The sequence below is a fragment of the Protopterus annectens genome, chromosome 4.part0 (genome assembly GCF_019279795.1).
Source record: "Protopterus annectens isolate FY-2018-M chromosome 4.part0, PAN1.0, whole genome shotgun sequence".
NCBI classification, from domain to species: domain Eukaryota; kingdom Metazoa; phylum Chordata; order Ceratodontiformes; family Protopteridae; genus Protopterus; species Protopterus annectens.
The window spans coordinates 1,107,585,824-1,107,604,495 of NC_056733.1; the positions used below are offsets into that span (position 1 = coordinate 1,107,585,824).

At 38.9% G+C, this 18,672-nt stretch overlaps 1 protein-coding gene across 1 annotated transcript in view; it reads right to left on the reverse strand.

Moving 5' to 3' along the window:
* Positions 1-269: 269 nt before the first annotated feature.
* The window catches only part of LOC122799790 (F-BAR and double SH3 domains protein 2-like), a 1,119,909-nt gene continuing 1,101,506 nt past the window's right edge, over positions 270-18,672 (reverse strand). The window contains exon 16 of the mRNA XM_044069087.1: positions 270-2,324. Coding sequence (XP_043925022.1) covers positions 2,253-2,324 — 72 coding nt within the window. The 3' untranslated portion in view covers positions 270-2,252. The remainder of the gene's footprint in view (positions 2,325-18,672) is intronic.

Below are 18,672 nucleotides of genomic sequence, written 5' to 3' on the forward strand. Positions count from 1 at the left end.
AAATCTGTTTATGGCATTACAAAATGGAAAAACATGAAGACATTTTCATCACCAAATATCTGTAAGTTTATACAGATCCAGTTATTTAAGAACTTTTACCTGCAGAATCTCCACAATTGCCTTAATCCTCTGTCATTGGTCATCTTCTGCAGAATACCATTAGATATGGACTACCAGGAAACAAAGACAAATGCTCTAGGTAACAGGGTCACTATTTTCTTAGTACGCATCCACAGCAATGTTGTACTTTGTGCTCTCTCGCATTTTTCCCTTCTGTATTTCAGTGTTTGTGATTATGGGATGAGAAAGGATTTTTTGAAACTGGTTTAAGATCTTTATCCTAGCTTTAAAAATCCTTTCAACCTTGGTGACTGCATATATGACACACTAGCATAGTGAATTTCTGTCGTCGTACATGTCAAAAGTTCCAGATGTTACAGTTATGCAGACACTTCGACACAGTATGCAGCAGAACAGCAGCAGGCTGCAAGCTACAGCCACTCCCCCCTGATGTACCTTCAAGTGGTGGTCCCTTGACAACTGAGGAGCAAGTTATGATCTCAAACAATTAGCTCTCTATGTCACTGCACTGATCTAACAGCCACCTAAACCACCACCAAACAGGCTTTAATCACCATACCATATCGTGTACATTACTTCAAATGAAATGCATGTTATCTAAAAATGAGTACTTGATATTTCTGGGTAGGAAGGCACACTCGAGAATGGACTGGTGGAGGGCAACTATATCTTGTGACCCTTCATTTCTGGTATGCAAATATCAGTTCTGTGCATCATGTTCCTCTCAAACAGCAAACAAATTATTAGAATTGCAAAGACAGATTAAAATGAACAAATGAGTACAGAAAACTAAACAATATAATGTTCACTTATAAATATTAAATATACGGTTTGCATTTTTCAATTTTTTATTTTAATAAACTTTCGATAAATATTTAAGACTGAAATGCAGTTGCATTTAAAGAGCTGCAGAGGCTTATAAAAGAAGATAAAGTTCTCTGCAAGCGATCCGCTGCGATTGGTACGGCTGACACTCCTAGAGTAATCTGCTACCGCAGACAACCTTTCAGCCCAATCCATTACCTTCAGCAATTCTCATTGAACTGACTGATACCAACCGACTCGGACTAAATGGTAGTAGCAGCAACAGTAGTGGAAAGTGGTCTTTAAGTGTGAAATAAAATTGCAAACAGGCTGAAAATAATTTGTAAACACATTCTGAAGACTGCCACTATTTTCAATGTCACTTCCAGCAGAAAGACTGTTAGAGTAAACAGAAGAGATGCATAAAGCAAATTGGACTAGTTACTATACAGGTAATAGGTTTATTGTTAGAATGTCACTTCTTGTGTCATAATGATGGCATTTTCTGCCAGCAGGAAAGCAACCGCCATCTGATACAGTGCCGATCAATTCTGCTGGGAAAACTTCACAAATGCTTCAAATCTGTGCCAACATTCTCACACCATGAGCTGCTGAGATGATGCAGATTGTAAGGAACATTATGAAATAGTATTTTAAACAGTGGGGTGGGACACCTCATAGCTATCCCCACTCCACTTCAGAGTGCATTGCACTACCTTTTTCTGGTCAAATTAAAAATCCTTTGCAACTGGACTGTAAGCTATAAAAAAACTGTGGTAACTCCGAGCTTTAGTATTTTAAGATTGTGAAGGAATACCTTTGTTAGGCCATCACACAATGAAGACTCAATTATTCCAGTTTCCTACAAAGATTATTATTCTGCTGGTCCATCTCTGACATGATACTAGCAGGAGGAAAATTTCATGAACAAACAAGTGCTTTAAATGTATAGCAACAGCTGCGTTAATATGAAGCGGTATCTTCTTCTCAATATCTATAAAGTGAAGCCAAAAGGAAAATCCCAATTTGTTTCATCACAACCATTTATAACGACATTCTTGTTCCTTTTCTGTACGAATTCACGCAAGTAGTTTCCTGACACTGTCAGTCATATATCATGGAGCCTTCACAGTAGACACGGTATGTGGAAGACCAAGCAATGACTGGTCATTGCACCTATGTTTAATGAGCTGTGTAAATAGTTAATAGCAAAAAGTTTTATCACAGTGGCTGCTCAGCAAGGCACTAATCTTTGGCTCATGCACTATGTTTATCTACGGCCCAGGCCTGCAGTGGTAGGGTCAGGCAGATGCAACTTGTCATGGAAGTGAGAACATTGGTCATCTCAAACAGCCAGAGTTTCAAACTCAGACAAAGTGCTCCTCAGAATCTGTGGCATTACCAGACGATTTTGCAGGAGGGGGTGGCGCTGCTCGCATCTGAAAGACAACATAAAACAGCCATCATTCAAGCAGCAAGATAAACTCTGTTCCTTCTTTAAACATGAAAACTGAGTAAGCAGGACTGCCTTTTATCCAGTCTTCAAAAAACAAAACAGCGAAAAACACAGAACATTAACAAGCAAAATACAATTTATCTATATACACTATATAAAAAGTGCTAGCAAAATAAATGGATGAATGAGTTATATCAAGGGACTTAGTCTATTTAAATAAATGATAGAAAAGGGAAGGTGTCCATAAGTTAGTAACAGAAACTACATGGGCTAAAAAACTGAACACATGAATTACTTACTTAGATGTTTATAAAAAAAAATAGTCTAGTCTTCAAGAATGTGGTGAAATAAAGATCTCCAAAGCTTCTGATAAGCTCACTTGTTGATGCTTCTTATAACAAGTTTTTGAGAGGACATATATCTGACTGCCATGTTCCTAAAACCTTCCCATGATAATATGGTGTGGTCTAGCCAGTTTTTTATGTACAGCTTGACCAATGAGCATATGATAATTAAGATGTGAAGCTCTAGCTTCGTAAATTTAACGTGAGTGATACAAATGACAGCTATTTCCCAAGATAGAGTTGACTTATGGTATTCAATTTTCTCCAAACGTACTATAAGGGAGCACCAAAGCTCATGAGAATATATATCTACAACACCACAAAACATGTAAAATATCTGCTTGTAGAAATGAGCAATATGGGCAGGCTGGGGAGGTAGTGGGAGTAAACTCGTTTAAAATAGCTGGAGTGAAGTAGGTGTTGTTGCTTGATCATTAACTGAGTATATAATAACTTTTTGAAGGGAGTGAACATGTTAGTAAGTCTAATTGCATTGAGTTTCTGTTCTTCTCTAAGTAGGATTCCATGATGATCCCAAAATTTAGAATAGACATAATGATTCATATTTAATGAGGGTGATCAATTTATAGGAAGGTGACAACATATTTTTCCTACAGGATAGATTTTTAATAATTGTTTCCATCTACTTCACTGACCAAAACATTTCTGGTTTTGCATAATATGATCTCCCTAACTTGTCTTAGAATAATAGTGTATTTTTTATTTACCCCCAACATTAGTTTTAAATCATGTAGTGATTTATCTTTGTGTTTATATACATCCCAGATTGAACAATCTTTCAACCATGAGAAATCTTTGAGGTTTAACATTCTGTTATTCATTTTCATGTTTGGGTTCAGATGAACTGGTTGTAACAGAAAAAAGCTTTGTCCAGATTGAGAGATTTTAGAAGATCTTTTAAAATTTTTATTTTATACTTTAGGATATAGCTTAACTCTAAATTTCTATAATTTGTTGGAAGTATGAAAGATAGGGCTCTGAGATTGCTGCCCGTATTTAATACATGTCGATGCCACAACCTCACCCACGTAGGGGCCCGTGATTCTTTGTCTGGGCAGAAGTTTGATATTTGGAGGATTCTGTTAATAGACATTATCTTGAAATATAGCTGCAAGTCTGGAAGGTTCAAGCCTCCTTTATCTTTGGGGTACACTAATCTTGGATAGCTTATTCTAGCTGCCTTGGGAAACTAGATAAATCTGGCAAGTTCTTTATTTACGCTAAGAAAGAAAGAGTTAGGGATATTTGTCAAAGATGCATTAAGATGGTATAGTAATTTTGGAAAAATATTCATTTTAATAATGGCTACTCTAGATAACAGATAATTTTAAGCGTTTCCATCTATTTAAGTCTTGGGAGATATATGTCCATGATTTAAGAAGATTTTCCTGCAATATAGACGCGTGTTTATGATCATAACATAACCCAAGATATTTACAGGAGTAGCTCATGTTAAAAGGGGAGTTCAGGAAGTAACTTTATTTATGATTTAGGGGGTTAATAGGAAAGATATGGGATTTCTTTTGATTTATTTTACAGTCTGATACCAATGAGTATGTGTTGATGGTTGTAATTATTTTTTCCAAGTCAGTATTAGGGTGCTCAAAATATATATTTAAATCATCTGCAAATGCAGATAAGGATACATTAATGTTTAGAATTTTAGGGACTGAATGAAAGGTATTTTGTGAAATGTATAAGAAAAGGGGCTCTATGTAAAGATTAAATAGAAGGGGAGAAAGTGGGCAGCCCTGCCTAGTTCCATTCCAGATTTTAATAGGTGATAATGTTTTATTTATATATAGGTATGTTTGTGTGCTATTGTAGAGCATTTTAATTAGATTAATGAGCTCATTGGGGATAGTGAACTAAGATAAGGCAGCAAACAGAAAAGACCAATTAACTCTGTCAAATGCTTTACATGCATCTAAAATCAATGCATATCTCGGGTTTCTGTCCTTCTTGGTGAGAAGAATAATGGACTCTAACGATAACGTTTGTCCCACGTATGCCTGCATGACATAAATCCATCTTGTTCAGGTGATACTAAAAGGGGAATAATGTTTTTCAGTCTTTCTGCAAGTAATGAGGATAAAATTTTTATATCAACGTTAATTAGGGAGATAGGTCTATAGTTATGCGGGTTTGATTTATCTGCATTATGTTTGGGTATAAAGATTGTTTTGGAGCTATTTAAATAAAGATAAGATATGCCTTTTAGTTTAATGCAATTGTAAACTTTCAAACGAACTGACAACAATTTCTTGTTAAAGGTTCTGTATATATCCGGTGTGAATCCGTCAGGACCCGGGGCTTTCCCTGATTTCAATTTCCTGATGAAGTCTAGAATTTCCTGTTGATTTAAGAGGGAATTAATGAGCCCTTTTTGGTTATCATTAAGTTTAGGAAAAGTGAGTTTGTCCAAAAAGGTTCCAATATTTTGGCAAGAAGTTTGATGATTGTTCCTCCAATGCATATCTGAGTATAACTGGTGAAAGACTTCAATAATTTATGAGTCTGTATTATAAACTTAATCTTGGAAGTGGAGTAAGGTTATCCTAGAGGTATCCTGTTTATTTTCTATAATTCTTCCTAAAGCTCTAGATGGGATTTGTGTCCACTCAGAATATTTAGCAATAAACCTGAGCTCCTGCGTAGTAGCTAGAGTTGTGCAAGTCAGATAGAAAAAGCTATAATCAAAACACAAAAAGAACTAAGTCAGGGCTTTGTTTCATTTGGTAATTTGTATCAAGTTCTTTGAGTTTGGCCATTAATTTGTGTTCCTTGTCCTTCCCTAACTTCTTGGGGTATTGCAGCTTTCTGAAATAAAATTCTTCTGGATATTTCAGAAGTCTCCATACATGCATCCAGTTCTGATAAGGTCTCAAGGATCTCCTGTACCACCTCTGGTTTATATAACAGATTATTATTTAGGGTCCAGTTAGGGATCCTTATCTTCTTTGTCAAAATGCTTGAGAGGTTTATTTTTAAAGTAATTTTCGAGTGATCTGGAAAGAATCTAGGTTCCACCGTTCATTTTATTTCACCTCTAACAAACATTTGTGAGATAAGAAAAAAGTCAAGGCATGACCAAGAATGATGACATTTTGAATATGTGTATATATTATTTTTTTGAATGTCTTCTCCAAACGAGATGGGGTAAAACTGCCTTTTTTAAGGAGCTATCCAACAGCTCTGATGTGGTTAACTTACTTGTTGAGTCATAAGACAAAAAAAAAATAGTGAAAGATCAAACCCAGCAATGACAAATGAAGCCAGAACTTTCAACTGACCTGATTTTGCCTCATATTTTTCCCCTGTGCCTTGTAAAATTTTAGATTTCTGGGTATATTCTCACACGATTACAGTCAATCAGTAAAGCTAGACAGTAGATATTTATACTTATTCTTAATAAAATGTAGTGATGCAAAATCTGTTGCTTTATTAAATTTCTAAGAGAATTACAGTAATATTAAAAAAATCCCTGATTTGGGACGTTGGTCTTGCATTATTTTTGGTTTTGTTTCCTTTTCGTGTGCAAAGAATCTAAGAGTTCTTTGTAAAACTTGTTAAAACTTCCCACCATTAATGAACTAGGTCACTTTTATCAGACCAAATTCATTTACTCATTAAATTTGCCTACACAAAATCAGACAAGAAGAACCTCTAGAGTAAGGTAATTTTATTCAGCTTAACTCTAGATATGAAAATTCATTAAATGAATTTTGCCTACAGCAAACCATGTTTTTAGTACAATATTAATGCCCACTATGTTTTAAATCAATAGGGATCAGGTCTAATATAGTTGAAGTGAAGTGCAGTGTTGATACAATCAGGGGGAATGTGCCATCTCTCAGTAACAGTTTAAGGAATAAGTAAAAAGTTCAGATTATTAAACCTGTTTGCGGCACATCGAGCAACAGTACCAAGTAACGTACCTGATGGTTATAATTTACTGGCATAATTTACTGGCATGGAGTACAAAACAAGCATCATCCACATTACAAAAAAAATCTAAATCCTATGTTTACATCTTGCAAAGGTATTAGTATGCTCTACACAAAAGCAGTTAGTACTTGGTGTTATGATTCAGAAAATTCTACACTGATTGTAAACTGGGTGTCATACTTGAATTCAGTTTTGACATGTAGAAGTTACAAAATGAACTGATGCATGTTAATAGTGGGTATAATGAAAATGTACTAAAACTAAATGTTAAAAATGCAACACAGTTGTATCTGACAAACAAACCCTCCACTCAGTTACAGTATAGAAAACACCAACACTCCAAAGTGAAGATATTGTAAGAGATCTTGGCGCATGGACAGATAACTCTCCTTTGAGCATTATGTTGCAACAGTGATCAGGAAATCCTTCTTTCTGGTACCTGTGATCAAAAAAGGGTATTTTCCCTTGGTCAAAAGAAGTCCTGAACCCTGTATTTCGTGTACTGATCAGACCCATCATAGAATGCAATGCCCCCCCCCCTTTGGGTTGTAACTTAGTAAACATATCAGGCAGTTTGAGACCCCCAAAAGATTCTTGGCAAAAAAAAAAAATCGTGGGACTGAAGTACCTGACCTATAAAGACAGGCTGAAGGCCTTGTTACTGTATTCAGCGTCCAACAGACTCCTTAGAGGAGATCTTTGCCTTTCTTTCCAGGCCATTAGGGATCCAGCAGCCCAAGACTTATGTCTCCACAAATCAACTGTTCTGCGAACACTAGAACCAGAGATCTGAACCTGCTTCAGCAAATAAATCACAGTGGCAAGACTTATTTTTCACACATCAGCTTCCCCTTCTCTGGAATAAACTTTCTCCGCAGATCAGACAATAGGATACATTACTTTACTTTAAAAAAAAAGGATAAAATGATTGGATCAATATTCTTAAATTCACCACCAGTATGACTGTCCTATTAATCCTTGAAAAAGGGAGTAATGTCTAAGGGTAGGTACTGGAAAGGCATAAATTGTGATATGGCCCAGTTAGTTGCCTTATGCATTCTATAGTTCTTGGATACTATATGAATAATAGAGATCCATATTACTTTTTCATCTTTGTACACTTGCTCTAGACTAATAGATGTATGTATATTCTTTGAATCTTTAACTGTATAGATACAACATGTAGATCATTCTGTTGCATTCATATTCCACATAAAGTACAGTTGCATAAGGCCTACTTACCTGTAACGGCAGATGTTCAATTATTTCACTGCCTCAGTGGCACTTTGGGTCATCTGCCATGGTAACCCAGTACTGTCCAGCGTTCAAAAGCTCAAACTCCCCTTCCCTCTCTCTTCCTGTGACAGATGATTGGCAAAGCATTCCCTGAGAGGAAAGCCTTCAGCTGTCACAGGATGTGAGTGCTTAGGCTTTTTTCCTTCACAAAGAACGAGAGGAAAGTACCAGAAGCCAGAATCATGTAGCAAGAGTTAATTTGCACCCAATCACAATAACATATAAAAAAATAAAATCCAACAACTGAATCAAAGAGGTTGAAACCCACCTCAACTATGCACAGTATGGGGGATGACAGGTGACTGCTGCCACTGAAGCAGTGAAGAATTTGAATATCTACTGTTACAGGTAAGTAGGACTTACACAACTGTACTATGTTCATCACTGCCAATGCCTCAGTGGCATTTTGGGTAGATTCACAAAGCTTACCCTACCTAGGAGGTAGAAGGATAAGAATCCAGGAGCCCTTAGAGAACGACCCTTGCAAAGCCTGCTCGAGAGTTTGAAAAAGAATCCGGTTTGTAGCACTTTATAAAAGTATGAACAGAAGATCCGATTGCTCCTCCAGAACGCTTCTAGAATCCACCCCTTTCCAATATAACACTGAAGAGGATGATGCTCTAGAGGAATAAACTTTAAACTTGCCTGGAAGGGATTTACCATGGTAGCAGTAACAGAAAATGATAGCAGCGACAACCATAATGGAATAGGTTGCTTAGAGACACAGACAGGTTGACCTTTCTTAATGCCCTCGAAAAGCAAACAGCTGTTCATCATTCCCAAAGGGTGTTGTTCTGTCAGTGTAGTATCTGACCTGCCTGTGCACATCCAAAATGTGTATAATATTTTCTTCATTGTTTTACTGGTTTAGGACAGAATACTGGGAGACTGATGGCTTGATTCGAGGTAAACAGACAAACAACTTTAGACATAAATAATGAATTATTGCATAACACAAATCCATCATTGTGAAAAATCAGATAGTGTTGGCCCACCATACGAGGTGCAGCTTAGAGACTCACCTTGCAGATGTCAGAGCAATAAGTAAACAGTCTTTCAGGTAATGAACTGTAAATCAGCCTGGGAGTAGGTAAGGTCAACTTTTCAAAAACAAAGTAGAGATCTCAGGGAGGAGGAATTTGCTTTCATGGGGGTATCAGAGGCATCAGCCCTTTCATAAACTGTTTTAATAAAAAAAAAAAGATGAAAGAGGGGATCCATGGGCAGTGAAGCAAAGACAGCTACAGAATGCACTTGATAAAAGCTTACGACAAACCATCTCTAAGTAGCTCACACAAATATTTCAAAACCAAAGAGGTCAAAAACCTTTTGGGACCTCTGTTATTGGCTAGGCACTACCTAGAAAAGTCTGCCACTTGTAAACGTAAGATTTTCTAGTTGCAGGTTTTCTTGCCTCCTTAAACACCTGCTGCAAATCCTCATGGAACAAGTGCCGAAAATTTATTGAGACAGAATTAACCAGGCTGTCAGTTGTAATTGCACTAAATTGGGCTGTGCCATTCACTCCTGATGCTGTGTGAGCAGAGAGAGTCTGAGAGGAAGTTTGTGGCAATTGCCCTTGGGCAATTCCATGAACAAGGGAGAACCAAGTTTACCTGGGCCAAAAGGGGGTCACCACAATGACCTTTGGTAATTCTTTCTGAATCTTTAGAAGTACTTTGTAATCACTGAAAAAAGTGGAAATGCACAAAACATTTCTGACCACAGCAATGATAGAGCATCTGTCTTCCAAGGATGGCTGCAAGGACATCTTGAAAGTAATTTTTTCAGATGCCTGTTTTCAAACAGCTATAGTTGAGGTGTTCTCCACATCTGGATCAAGTTTTGGAAGACTTCTATAAGTAGCTTCCACTCGTGAGGATCTGTCCAGGATCTGCTTTTTCTGTCTGCCACTGTGTTTTGCTCCAGTGGTACGTATGAGGCCTGAAGAGTTAGGGAATGCTGTAACCTTGTGCCTCCTTGCTTGCTCAGGTACCACATCATGGTAGTGTTTATCTGTGATGAACAGAACAGGACCCAGAGTCCATAAGTGGTGAAGAACTTTTAAGGCACGAATCACTAAAATCATCTCTTTCATAGTTTTGTGCTTTGGTGTGTTCTGAGGAAAATTTGAGATCTGATATCAAAAACACAGAGTAGAGTCATACATACAGTAATGCTGAAAAAAATCCAAGTTATGCAATATCTTCCTGTCAAAAATATGAAAATAAAACAGAGTAACAACAGTAAAGACAGGCTGCTAGTGTCTAGCAGCACATATACACACTGTACGTCTGAAATACTGAAAGTTTCCTCAGAAACAGTAAAAATGAGCATTTGTCAAAGACAGAAAAAAAAAGCACTGCTACAAGCAGAACTTCCCACAGGAATTAATGTAAACACTGACGGACATAAAATATTACTATTTTTTTTTTAAACAAACAAACGCAGAAAGAGAATAATAAATCTAATAATATAATAAATTCATGAATGAGGCTTATCTATGTCATAAGATTGAAGAATCAGCAATGAATCCTGTGAAGAATCAGAGGACTTTCTTCTTTGTAATGCAGGAAAAGACTGAACACACACTCCCTGTCACAACTGAAGGCTTCCCACTGAAGATATGCTCAGCCAATCAGCTGTCACAAAAAGAAAAAGGGAAGGGAATATGAGCTTTTGAAACTGGCCAGTACTGGGTTACCTTGGGAGATTAACACAAAAATACCACTGAGGCAGTGAAATTGGTAAAGTTCTGCACAATTAATAATATATGTTATACATACACATACGTGCATACAGTGGATATAAAAAGTGTACACACCCCTGTTAAAATGCCAAGTTTTTTATATAAAAAATGAGACCACAATAAATTATTTCAAAACTTTTTCCATCTTTAATGTGACCTATAGCCTGTACAATTCAATTGAAAATCAAACAAATCTGTTGGGGGAAAAATATAAAAAATAAAAAGCATACGATAAGCTGGTTGCATAAGTGTGCACACCCTTACACTAACAGTTTGTTGAAGCACCTTTGGATTTAATTATAACATTCAGTCTTCTTGGGTAAGAGTCTATCAGCATGGAAAATCTTGACTTGGCAATATTTGCCCACTCTTCCTTGCAAAAGTGCTCCAAATTTGTCAGATTGGGAGGGCATCTCTTGTGCACAGCCCTCTTCAGGTCACCCCACAGATTTTCTATTGGATTTAGGTCTGGGCTCTGGCTGGGCCATTCCAAAACTTTAATTTTCTTCTGGTGAAGCCATTCTTTTGTTGATTTGGATATATGCTTGGGGTCACTGTCGTGCTGAAAGGTGAAATTCCTCTTCATCTTCAGCTTTCTAGCAGACACCTGAAGGCTTTGGGCCAAAAGTGACTGGTATTTGGAAATGTTCATAATTTCCTCCACCTTGGCTAAAGCCACAGTTCCAGTTGAAGAAAAGCAACCCCCAAAGCATGATACTGCCACCACCATGCTTCACCGTGGGGATGGTGTTCTTTTGGTGAAGCAAAGTGTTGTTTTTGCGCCAAACGTACCTTTTGGAATTGTGGGTGAAGAGTTCAACTTTGGTCTCATCAGACCATAACACATTTTCCCACATGCTTTTGGCAGACGATGCATTATTTTGCAAATTTTAGCCAGGCCTGGATATTTTTCTGGTAAGAAAAGGCTTCCATCTTGCAACCCTACCCAACAGTCCAGACATATGGAGAATACAGAAGATTGTTGTCACATGTAGTACATAACCAGTACTTGCCAGAAATTCCTACAGCTCCTTCAGTGTTGCTGTAGGTCTCTTGCCAGCATCCCTGAACAGTTTTCATCTTGTCTTTTTATCAATTTTGGAGGGACGTCCAGTTCTTTGCAACGTCACTGTTATCCCAGATTTTCTCCACTTTCTAATGACTGTCTTCTCTGTGTTCCATGGTACATCCAATGCTGTGGAAATTTATTTGTACACTTCTCCTGACTGACACCTTTTCAACAATGAAATCCCTTTGATGCTTTCTAAGCTCTCTGCAAATCATGGCTTTTGCTGTAGCAGGAAACAGAGCAAATGTCTGGCAAATCCTAATAGGACAGCTAAACTTTATTTGGGGTTAATCAGAGCCTCTATTTGATGGCAGGTGTATACCCAAGAAGAATGAATGCTGTAATTAAATCAAAAGGTGCTTCAATAAAGTATTACTTTAAGGGTGTGCACACTTAATGCAACCAGCTTATTGTACGTTTTTTATTTTTTCCCCTAACATATTTGTTTTTCAATTGAATTGTAAAGATTATATGTCACATTAAAGGTGGGAAAAGTTTGAAATTATTTATTGTGGTCTCATTTTTTATATCACAAAAATCTGGCATTTTAAAAAGGATGTGTACACTTTTTATATCCACTGCATATGGTTACTCTGTTGTTCCGTCAGTACTCAGCCTGCTGACATGGTGGTCAGGTGGGGTCTTGTACAGTATTATGTTTAACTATAGCGGGATAGGTTCTGACTGGTTTCACTTCAGTTGTGGTTGCATGACTCTGCTGTAGAATATGTAAGTGGAGATAGAATATATAAATAAATAAGGGGACTTGGAGCCCCCACATAAGAGTTTCTTTTATATCCAATATGATACAGTTAACTCTCTTGCTATTAAAATACTGACTGCTTGCTATATAAAGCCTTTCTGTGTTGGAGCTTGAGAAGTTAAATTCATTTCGAAAAGCTATTGGGAGTAACAATCAAATACTATAAACTGACTGCTTGCTTTAGTTGTTTAAAGTGCTATTTCTTTTAGACAGCCAAACACATTATCATGTTGGTTAGAGACTTCCCACAGAAACTGGTGCAATTACGCTATTAAAATGGTGTATTAAAGGACAGTTACAGCCCTGTTAGCTAGAAAAATCAGCCTGTCAGTGATGGGGAGTGTGTGCACAGGACAACAGAGGAATGTGCCACAGCAAAAGGAAAGATATTCCAGAATAACTTGAAGCTTGGACATCTTCCGATGGAAATTTAGAAAGATGATGTGTGACCAAAATTGCCCTCTCCATTGTCTGACTAAGAAAAAAAGTCCTTCATATATTTCTTGGAAGCTTTAGCCTTACATAAAAATTTGCACCAGTATTTTTCCTTCTGTTTAATAAAACTACATTGCTTTGTGAACTGCTAGTCACAGGTGCATTAATAAATACCACTATATATATGTATATAAATATATATTACACACACATCAATGACGATACATAGGTTCATAGGTTGGTAGTAGGCTATCGGCCCTAGGGCCTAAACAAGCCTAGCTATAACAATTCCTTGAATATTACTTCCCACAATACTTACTTCCCTGGACCCCTGTCTAGCAAGGTGACTGACGTTATCCCCGGGGTGAATTTCCTATCTCCCATTCAATCATCAAGGCTCCTTTTGAATAGCGTCAAGGATGCGCTCTGCTTCACATGTATGGCAGTCTATTCCAGAGTATGGGGAGTCTCTGGATCAGGAACCTATCTCTCTAGCATGTTCTGTTCATTGTGATGACAAGGTTTAGATCCCTGGAGCGTGTGGCTCTGAGAGATTGGGAATTCTTTAAGTGCAGCATGTCCAACAGCTCAGGGTTTGACATGGCCTTGTTTGTTAAGCAGAGATTGCCTTTGAGTAGACGATATGCCACAGAGTTTAGCTGGAGTTTTTTTATACGGTCAGTATACGGCATCTGCTTTAGGCCTGTGATTCTTTTAGTGAGGTATTTCTGCGGCCTTTCCAGCTGTTGCAGATGTCCTGTGGGGTACAAATGGGGAGTTATACTCTATAATGGGTCTAATGAGGGATGAGTATAGTGGGACAATGACCTCCTTTTTTCTGGATGAAAAGCCCTTAGTGATGAGGTGTGCCACATAGAAGGATTTCCTGACTGTTGTGGTGATATGGTTATCGAAGGTGAGACCACTGTCCACCTGTGTCCCTAAGTCTCTCATCACACTTTGTGTTTAGTGTATTGCCACCTATGTGGTAATTCATGGGTGCATGTTTTTTTCCAAAGGACATAACTATACATTTCTTGACATTAAATTTGAGCCCATGGCTCTGGCACTAAGTATCTGTTTCTGTAAGGCCCTTCTGTAGAATATCCATATCATTTGGGGATCCAGTATTGGCTCCCAGTTTGCAGTCATCGGCGAACTTTGTTAGCCAGAGTCCCTGTACTACAGAGAAGTAGATACCAAACAAGAGCGGTCCCAGGATTGAACCCTGAGGTACTCCACTTGTCTAGAGCTGGATTTGGAGTCGGCTACTTTGACAGTCTAGGTTCTGTCAGTAAGCCAGTTGGCAACCCATTGAGCGATGTAGGGATTTATGCCCAGCTTAGTAAGTTTATCTATGATTCCAGAGTGGGAGATGGTGTTGAAGGCCTTGGCGAGGTCCAGATAGGCTGTGTGGACCACCTTACCCTCATCCGCAGCTCTGGAGACTGATTTGAAGAAGTCAATCAGGTTCAGGAGACAAGATCGGCCCTTCACGAACCCAAACTGGGTGGGGTCCAGTGTTTGAAGGTTGCTAAATGTCTTTGTTTATAAGTTCCATGATAATGCGTTCCATGCTCTTGCAGATCAGGCTCGTCAGACTGATGGGAGAGTGGTTCCAGGGATCCAAGGTGGATCCCCCCTTGTGGAGTGGGATAACTGTAGCTGTGCACCACTCAGTGGGCACAAAGCCTGAGGTGAGGCTATGATTAAACATGAGACTTAGGTGAGGTGCCAGTTCATTTTGTAGTTCATGTAATATACAACCCCGGATGTTATCGGGTCCTATGGATGCTGCACCCTTAGCTTTGGGGAGTGCAGTTTCAACCTGTGTGGCCGTGATTACTGGAATTTGACAAACTTTTGATATTGAGATGGGCCCTTTAGGGGGTGAGAGGGGGGTGAAGTTTGCACTAAATCGATCTGCCAGGATACTGGCAATATCCTTGGGATCAGTATATTTAATACCATTCTATTGTAGCTCACAGCATATCTGAGCATTGCCATTTAGATTCTTGACATAACTATAGAATGCCTTGTGGTTGTCTTTGGAATTTTTGGTAATTTTATTTTCGTAACTAGCTTTGGAGGATTTTATGAGGGATCTCAGCTTCTTACTGAGGCTGGAAAGGGAGCTTGTTGCATCCTGGAATTTCCTCTTTTCTGTAACAGTTCTTTCTTCTGTTGTATAATTTGTTTATGGCAGGGGACCACCAGATTGGCTTCCTTTTTTTGAAGGAGAGCATCTTGGTTCTATTTGGGGTGGCACGATTCATGCACGAGTGGATGCACTCGTACAGTGCCTTAGTGTAGGATTTAGCAGTCGAACTTTCATCTCCCATCTGCATGGGTGTCATGAAGTTTGTCACTTCTGACTTGAGTAGCATGAAGTTGGCTTTGAAGAAGTTTTTTACGGAGGTTTCCTTACTGGGGGGTGGGGGTGGGATGTGGATCTCAAGGGTGATTTGCTTATGGTCAAACCTGACCAATGAGGGGGTGACCACTGGTGTGGAGCACCTATCTCCCATGTTGGTAATGACCAGGTGCAGGATACTGGAGCCCCTGGTGGGACAATGGATTAGTTGATCCAAGGCGTTGGAATTTATAAATTCCAAGAACTGTTGGGAAAAGGTGTTGGTACCCGAGTAGTTTTCCCAGTTAATAGGGTGGTTGAAATCACCCAGTATTAGGGTGTTTGGGTGTATCTTAATATTGTCTGGTACGTTTAAAAAGGTGTAGTGAGAATCTTGGGGCATGGTGGGGGATCTGTAGCAAGCTACAATTTGGATTGCAGTCTTACCTAGTGTTAGTTGAAACTGGAGAATTTCAGATGCATTGTGTTGGGTAACTAGCCTGGAGGTGTGAATATCCTTGGTGAATATGAACACTCCTCCACCTTTAGTGTTTTGGTCTTGGTTTTGTGGCCGAAAAGTGTGGTAAGAGTTGTAGCCTGGTATTGCAGGGGTGCTCTCTGGAGCCTTGAACCAGGTCTCAGTTACTGCACAGATATCAATGTTCTCCATTTTTAGGAGTGCCTCGAGAGAGTGCATTTTGAGGTTTAGACTTCTAGCATTGAGTAGCATTACCTTCAGATTTTGCATGCTTGTATCCGTTACGGTGGTGGTTTTGCCCTTTGAACCTTGCCTAAAAAAGGCACTATAGGGGTGGTGAAAGCTTTAGCCAGTAACCTGAATCCCAGAGGTGACAGGTGCAGACCATCTCTGGCAAAGCATCGTGGTTTGTCGATCATGTCGTCCCAGGCAGAAAGATACTGGATCCCCTTTGAATGACGCCAGAAGTTTAGCCAATTTTTGAAGTCAATCATTTTACCCTTATATTGTGGTATCATTCTGGGTGAAGGCAGGATGCTACTCAGTGCTAGGGTCATACCTGCCTGGGCCACATGATCCGAGAGCTCTTCCATGTCTTTCTTCATGTAGTCCAGGGAGGTACGTCTCAAGTCATTCACTCCAACGTGGACAATGACAAAGTCGTATTTGTACTTGTTGTGGAGTGACTTGAGTGCGTGCATTATATGGCAGATCCTGGCACCTGACAGACAGCTGACTGTAATTTTCTCCTTGTTCAGCCTGGTGAGTGGGACATTAGTGTGCCTGACTATAGAGTCACCTATGACTAAAGTGTTGGGTACACTGTCTTGCCTTAGGGGCTGTTGTTGAGTGGCACATTGGTGTTGTGAGCTATGTGTCACTTTGGTTGTGACTGGTGTTTGTTTGCATTTCAGCTTCGGAGGTCCTTGTTGCTTGGGCAGGTTAATGTTAAGGGCCTCTGCATATATGGGCTTAGTGTTGCTATGTGTGTGTGTTAATGGTGTGGGTTTTTGAAGGTCTATGTGTTGCTTGAGGTGTAGTGCAGGTGTTAACCTTCTCCTCTTAACTGTCTAGCACAATCTTGGCTGGAGACAGCTTTACTTCCAGTTTGGCTATGTAAGTGCATCTCTAGCAGGTTGTAGTGTTGGGTGGTAGGAGGAGAGGGTTGTCTGTGTACATGAGGCAGTTGCTGCATTGCCCCAGTATGCCCAGATTCACCAGGTGAACAGGAGAAATCACCGGAAGCTGACCCTTGGACATGCCTATTTTGGTGCTTTTTTGTAAAGTACAAGAGCTGTTTTCCTTCACCTTTGCAAGGTACTTTGCAATTATAGGCTGTTTAGTGCCTACGATTTATTGCTCCTTATTAACAAGGAGAGTTGAGTGCTTGTATCAGTTTAAGGCTTCCTAGTGCTTTCCAGCAGGTACTAAAGCAAATGCTAGTCACAGGGGTTCAGATTTTAGTGCTACAACTGAGAAACCAGCTACTTCTAAGGGAAAATTTGAAGAGCAGACTTTCTGGCACCTGGAATAGTTTAACCGTGGCCCGGCGGTGCTGCACGATGCGATAATTGCACAAGCACGTGCGTTTATTTAAGCCAGAAAGTTGAAAGGGATAGAAATCAGCCCAAAATGGCAAAAATTACTATTTCGGAGCTGGAAACCACTCCTCTACTGTTAGATAGGCAGTACAATGCTCACCACTCCCACTGGTAAGCAGTAGGACTTCCCACAGCAAGGTCTGGATATCTGAACACAAAAAATAAAGTCCTGAAACCAGCAAAGCCTGGGATCTGGACTATACTAGCTAGGAAAGGAGGGAAACGAGCAAACAAGATAAGTTTTTTTTTTTTGGTTAAAACAGGCAAAACAATACCATAATACACTAAATAAACACAGAAAAGGCTAATGCACTTGAGTGTGTAGCCTGGGGTTGCCACTTTTTCAAATGGCCAAAGTGGGACATTTTCGCTACAAACATCAGATTTTACAGGCCGACGCATACCCACGGTCAGTACAAAGGATAGAACTTAACTTTTTTGTCTAAATACAAGCTTATTCTTGTAGCATTTTAGTTGCTTATTCTGTTTCTTATAACATTTAGGTATTTTAGATACAGAATAACTGTTTTATGCAACTATTACATAAAATATAGGAAATAATTTTGTCCTAAAATCTCAGGACATTTGCCATTTTTTAAATTTTTTGGCAGGACATAACTGCCCAAAGAGGGACTGTCCCTTGCAAGTGGGACAGGTGGTAACCCTAGTGTAGCCCTAAACAGTAAATACAATTAAAATCTACAAAATTAGCAATTTAAAACTTTTTAAATGAAGCAAGAGAAATGCACAACTGAAAAACAATTTAAGAGGCACTAATACAGTAGAATAAGTAGCTAGTCTACATATTCAGAAAAGTCTATATATACAGAAAAGCAGCTAAAACGCACTAAAACAATTCAGATGCAGTGCAACCTAGATCACTTGAGTTGTAGCAATATTAAGGCAAATACAGTTTTAATAAATGCACTAAAATATACTCTATATTTCCAAAATGTTTGAGAAGCACAGTCAGAACACAAGGATATTCAGCAATTTTTTTTAAGAAAGGGAGAAAGGAAGAATAGAAAGAAATTCTCTCCATGTTAGGTAGAATGAGATAACGACACTAGACTGGGAGGAGTGTCCAAGATCCAATTTAGAGTAGGGGCGGGCAACTGCAAGGCCAGCAGGTATAAAGACAAGATGCCAATAGGAAGGATGGGTGGGAGAAAACACTACAGAAATGTGTACCACAAGTGAGCCAACAGCTATGAAATACATTACAAGTATGGAGTATACAATAAAATTGCTATAAATATCTAAAATAAACCGTA